Source organism: Anopheles nili, chromosome 3, assembly GCF_943737925.1.
Source record: "Anopheles nili chromosome 3, idAnoNiliSN_F5_01, whole genome shotgun sequence".
In the NCBI taxonomy this organism is placed as follows: Eukaryota; Metazoa; Arthropoda; class Insecta; order Diptera; family Culicidae; genus Anopheles; species Anopheles nili.
In genome coordinates, this window is record NC_071292.1 from 25,774,676 (window position 1) to 25,780,810 (window position 6,135).

Genomic DNA, 6,135 nt, shown 5'->3' on the forward strand with positions numbered 1-6,135 from the left:
GCGGGAGGTTTGTGGCGAACGAACGGAACATGCCGAGAGAGACGCTGATTTATTCGCTCCATTCACGCTGAACGACGCGTAGGACGATGACTCCGACTAGGCGTAGGCGATGTGTCGCAGTCCAGAAAGTCGTAGTCCTTTCCTTATTTGAGACCCAAACCGACTGATGATGGGATTTTGAAAATCCGAATTCATCGTAGTGTAGGCCTAAAATGGTACTCACTTTCCAGATATCGATGTCGATCGTTCCGTCGATAAATGATCTTGATCGAGCTGCATTTTATCGTGCGAGTGAGAACCCCCACCGTCCATCGGTTGCAGTTTGGTCGCGCGGATGACGGGTGTCCCAAGTCCAATTGATTCAATTAGCGTTTGTTAGCGAGTGGCGTCCTATGTCTGCCCCCTTTATCTCTACATTTCGCCCATCTCGATGATTTTCAGCACCGCGTCGATGTTGTTCGTCTTAAGCGCTTCCTTGAACCTACCGATCATGGCCGTCGCGAATGTACCGGCTGGTGTAAAGAGATTTGCAAGTGCGGGTGAAATAAATAGGCGGAATGGTTTACACGATCGCACGCCCACCGTCCAGATGAATGGAGACACGATCGTAAAGCGTTGGCCTGAGAATGCAACGCGGGGGTTTTAGTAGCCAGATAGGGGTAGTTTTTTCTAGCCACCCTCTCTACCGGATTACTGATGGTTGTGAAGGCCCACATTGACTGCATCCGGTGCGCGTGCTAATGAACGTGGTCAGGGGAACTAAGCTTCGACGTCTATCTGAGCTTGGGACGGCTTGGTCGTACCTTTCACCTTCACAGTTTGGTTCGAGTTTCATTCAAAAGACATCCGAACTCCGAGCTGCAACCACGCGTAGACGAAAGCCCTCATTATAAGACGATCTGATTTCGTTTTAACTCACCGAAACGATGCTCCAAAACCAACAATAGCCAGACATGCTAACTAAAGGGGGGTGAAATTTCACCCGTCAATGATAATTGCTTGATGACCTGCATAATTAAGATCTACCGCAGATCCACCTAAATGAATCTCATCTGACCGGTACGAGCTAAATCGCGATCATTTTAGAGCGCACGTTTCTGAAGCACCGTCATTTCGTCGGGTATTTCACGGGCTTGGGTAATTCCCGGTACTGTCGAAGCCCTGACAGACGTTACAGTGATTGGTCAAGCTGGTCAAGTAGCAGCTAACGGTAGCTGTTGCTTTTACCATCCACAGGACCCGAACCACAAACGATCGTTTGTTTCGTTGGTGGAATACCGACGAGCTGAATAATTCATGTCCATAAACTCATTTGGCCAATGTCTTCTGACCATCATGAGACGCTATTTTCGGTTTCAGCGTTCATTCACGCCACGGTGGATGGAGAAAGAGACCTTCTTGGGACGCTTCCCACTAGGCACGCGAGACGCGGTAACACCTCATTGCGCCCCATTCCGACGAGGGTATGTTTTTAGACCCCAGGTGGACGTGCAAATGACAATTCGACGTTCGGATCTGATACCTACCTCGCAATCTCGACGCGTTGTACAGGATGCCGTGGATGCGCCTCAGTGCCAGCTGGATTTCATTCGTGTTGACCAGCCGTATTTTGTAGCTCTTCACCATGTCTTCGTTTGTGGCCATCATTTCATTGTGATACTTGATGACGTCTTCGCTGCAATTGTTTGAGGCGTTAATGTAACGATCGCGTTTATGATCATGTGAGAGAGAAAGAGAGAGAGAGAGAGTGTGTGCGAGAAACAAAATGTAATCAGCGAAAAGGTTCGAAACGCACGGTTTACGGTGAAACATCGCCATGACCGAGGGGCGATTAGTGAGAGTCTTTTTTCAGGATCATGACATCATCCCCGAGGTTGTGTTGCCATGACGGCGAGATAACTTGTCGCCGGTTGACTGTACTCTGCAGCACCGCAGACAGAGAAGATCGCGATGTTTCGCACAACAACCGAAAGGTGACACGAACGATCAACTAGAAGTCGCAGGTGGAGAGATGAACGCATGTGCTTTTCGCTACAAGACTTTGGTGAGTCAATTCGCACCTAGCGCACTTGATGGGAGGATGATGAAGGCGTGCTAAAATTACATCCTCGTTCGACATCCGACTCACCCATTGTAGTACCGGGCGTCCTCCGCCCGGATCAGGTGGCTCTTGATCTGGTTGATGTGTTCCACGATCTCCGAACCGATCTGCTTTTCCGTGTCCTGCAGTCCTTGGAGTTTCTGAAACAGCTCTCGCAACTCCTCATGCACAACCGGGAAGCACGCCGTGGACTGAAATGGCGGAACCACTCGCTGGTTTTAAGGTACGTCTTGGCAACCTCAATGCCAGTTATTCATCGTGCACTTACGTTCATGTTGTCTACGTTGAGAAACTGCACCAGCGATTGCACGAGGTCACCGGCCAGACCGATGTCCTCGGTGTAGAACCGGGTCGTGCCGTCGTAGCTGAAGTGCAGGCACACGCTTTTCGCCGTACGGAGGCTGATCAGGTTCAGCTTTAGCTCCGTTGCGTCAGCGTCTGATGTCACGTACTCGATGTCAGACGGTAGCAGGAAATTCTACAAAACGGCAAGAACGGACCTGTGCAGTGCTGTGGTTTGGTGGCATTGTTGGCTTTTTCCCGTCGCCGCCGCCCCCGACGTCTCTCCTTACCTGGTTGACCCAGATGCAGATTCGCTTGAGCCGTTCGGAGATTCGAAACTCGACGTAACAACTCCCCGGACTATCCTTCGCTGGGAGGGTGTTGATGTAGGCTGGTGTAGGCATTGGGAGTTTGGAAAAGAAAAAAACCCAATGTATGTCTGTGTATTATGTGTGTGTGTATGAGAGAGCAAAGGAGCTCAAACCGGCTCGTTCCTTATGTGGTGCATCGGTTTGGGTGGTGGGCGAACTTGTATGAGTGGGTTGTATTTAGCCATGTTTGAATGCACCACGGGCATCGGCCGCTCCAAAACGGGCTATGACGCGGTGTGATTGAAGATGAAGGCAAGCAAAAAAAAGAGTGGGATACAACCGACCGAAAACATAATGTGTAAAGAAGGGCCAAAACGAGAGAGCGAGAGAAGGAGTGTAAAACCTGTTTCTGTACTTATCGCTTTCGTTTGCCAACGCGAAGGGATATTTACAATGGCATTATTTCATGCGTTTGCATTTTTGAACGAAGCGTATTTTTTTTGACAAAGATTCATAAGATAATTGCAAACCATTGACGGTGCTTGGAGTGGTATCTTGGGGTGTGAACGGTGTCACTGGCACAATGAAGTGTCTGTTTGTGTATAAGCCCGAGCGATCAGCACGTGAAAAACATCGCCATCGATTAGGCCCAGTGGAATTCGGTCAGATAAATATGAGTGGCTCACGGACAGTAGCTCAATGTTGCACATTGATGCATTGAAGGACAGGATGCGAAGAAAATTCTTCGAAGTCAAAACAGGAAAATAAAACTTGTTGTTCTTAATTCCAGATTGTAGATAAATTAAAATAAATCAGCAAGACTCTTATAAGAGCAAACAACAGATTTTATCTTCTACTTTCCATAAATTTGCAAACCACAAAAAAGGATCACATGAAAATCAACAAGCTTCTCGTAACGCACAAAAGATAAGCACATAATTCCAAGGCTTGCTTTGGCGTTCATCAACTCAAAACATCTGTTGTCGATGATCTTTAAATAGGGCACTTTACCAGCGCATGATTAATGCTAACATACTACCGGCAACACTCTCCACTGTTGATGTAAAAACAACTTGAACAGAAATCATTCCTCCTCAATATCTGGGACGCATCTGGAACACATCAGCCAACCTCCTACTCACCAATGCTCTTCGGCGAACCGGTCAGATTGTGCGGTATCGTATACATCGCAAACTTCGGCAGCTGGCGTGTGAGTTCGAACACGTGAAACTGCACGCTACTCGGGTACCCCACGAACGCCTTGATGTGAATGTCCTGCGCATTATCCTTAAGCGTTTTCAACGGTATCAGGATGCGCGAGACGTCCTTCGTCAGGTGCGCGATCAGCGTCTCCTCCTTGAACAGCTGATCGGCGAAGATCAACACCGCCCGGATCGTTGTCGAGTTGTTCGTCGAAACGGTGATGTCGATGTTCATGTCATGGCTATCGTAGCTCGTCGAGATGCCGATTTGAAGCCGCGTGCTGGACGGTATGATCCCGACATTGTCCGGTACACTCTGCACTAGGTTACCCTCGTTCGAACCACTCAAAATCTCTCGATTGTACTTGATGTTGTTCTCGTAGTGCTTCAGCTCGAGCAGTAGCTTCTGTTTTTGTGTCAGCAGCGCGCTCATCTCCTCGTCGGCCACGTTGTGCAGCGTCAGCATGTTTACCGTTGGGGTCGTGTAACCGCGTACTGGGGAAAAACGCGGAAAAATCAGCATGACAGCGCATCTCCTCTTCCACGCATCCTACTCACTTTCACCATCCGCCGTCACGACGACGAGATCGAGCATTCCGATACCACGGTAGTCATTGCAGGCGATCCCACACACAAAATCGTTCGTTCGCATACGAAACCAAACATCACCCGTGCGTGGATCTCGAACATCGATCTTGCCGCTTTTCCAACCGACGATCATCTGGCGTGACTCACAACCAAGGATATCGTACGTGGCCAGAGCGGTAGCACGTGCCTTTGACTTGATGCGCCACACGCGGACGTTCTCCTCGAACACGCCGATCGTACCGTTCTTTACGCTGTACATGAATTGACCGGGTCGCAAAGCGGCCAGGTTCTGGATCTCGTTCCCTTCCGTGAACTCATGCAGCAGTGTTTCCTTTTTGAAGATCCGCATGCATCCATCATCCGTGCCGATAATGAGCTGAAATTGGACACACGTAATTAAGCATTTGTCAGCAGCGCGGAGATAGGTGGTGTATTTATTCTTTAAGGGCCTTTCCCGATGACGTCTCGTCTGAGATCAGTAACGACACGGTTTTTACCTCATTTTGGCCGTCCTTATCGATATCGATTAGCAGCAGGGCTATAACGCTGCCAGCCGTTATCAACCATAACACCTCGGTGCCGTCCTGATTGTACCCTCGCACGACGGCTGCAACATTTTGTTTATTATTACGTTATTTTTATCAAATCGCTACCTGAGGAATGTTTTGTGTCTTGTGCTAATACTAACTTGGGTGAGATAATGCGGTAATTCTAACTCAAAAGAACGATGTTTACATGTTGTGCATGTAGGAGTTTAGAAATCATAGTCCAACGTTTAGTTACGACAATAAAATTACAAATTAATATGGTAAATAAACACACCTTAGATTGATCTACAGTTACCTATCTAACGTGTAGTCGTTTCAAAAGCTACATCAAGATAGATAAATGATCGATATTGCCTACCATTGCCTCCGACGATCAGCGTATTACCCGGATGGCTACTATACGACCCGATCACGGCCGATCGTACACCCTCGTGGAAATCGCGCTGAAACAAATTGCAATTCTCATCCACGTGGTAAGCTGCAAAGCAACGGACACATTTCAAACACCTTTCAAACACGAGCTGTCCCTTACCCCACCCAAAATGGCAAGGCAAACCCACCCAGCACATGTGAAGGACTGCCAATCACGAGAATGTCACGCTCGTCGTCCTTCTTCAGCCGTCCTGCCACGATCGCCCGGATCGGAAAGTTCATGTTGAGCAGCGCGATGTCGTTTTTGATTTCCGAAATCGAGAGCTTTGAGTTTTGCAGCCCGTAGCGTTTGTGCGGCGTGTGGATAAGGATCTGCGTGGGAGGGGGTGTATGCGGGTGTGAGAATAGAAAACAAAACAACAACAAAACCTGACCCCGCACGGTCAATCAGCGCCGGAAGTGTGGTCACCTTCACGAGCCACGTTAGCACGACGAAATCAATGGCGATTGGCACGCAGTCGATGGTGAACGTGTTTGCACTTTTCACCATCTTCCATTGCGTCTTGGGCGCTCCATGTTTGAAGGGAAAACAAACCTGCACCTACCTTATCCGCCGTCGTGACCATGGTCAGACAGGAATGGATCCCGTCGTACTTCCCGCATGTTACCAGCTTCTCGAACACCTTGTAGTTGAGGGAGAAGGAAAACACGGGCTTCGTCGACATATCCAT

At 48.8% G+C, this 6,135-nt stretch overlaps 1 protein-coding gene across 1 annotated transcript; it reads right to left on the bottom strand.

The window, feature by feature from the left end:
* Nucleotides 1-6,135, bottom strand: LOC128726350 (Bardet-Biedl syndrome 2 protein homolog). The gene is made up of 11 exons (XM_053820154.1): nt 6,010-6,135; nt 5,593-5,776; nt 5,391-5,510; nt 4,982-5,091; nt 4,455-4,860; nt 3,837-4,391; nt 2,674-2,774; nt 2,370-2,579; nt 2,129-2,292; nt 1,527-1,675; nt 1-512 (listed from the first exon to the last, which is right to left on the bottom strand). The coding sequence occupies exons 1-11, from the start codon at nt 6,133-6,135 to the stop codon at nt 412-414; spliced, it is 2,226 nt and encodes a 741-aa protein (XP_053676129.1). The 3' UTR covers nt 1-411.

What these genes read in the sequence shown, in the direction of transcription:
- LOC128726350 (XM_053820154.1), bottom strand. Translation starts at nt 6,135, where the DNA reads ATGGATATGTCGACGAAGCCCGTGTTTTCCTTCTCCCTCAACTACAAG. An exon ending in CAGTCCTTCACATGTGCTGG is followed by an intron (nt 5,511 to 5,592) that starts GTGGGTTTGCCT and finishes GTTGCTTTGCAG; the next exon opens with CTTACCACGTGGATGAGAAT. An exon ending in TCTGCATCTGGGTCAACCAG is followed by an intron (nt 2,580 to 2,673) that starts GTAAGGAGAGAC and finishes GCCGTTTTGTAG; the next exon opens with AATTTCCTGCTACCGTCTGA.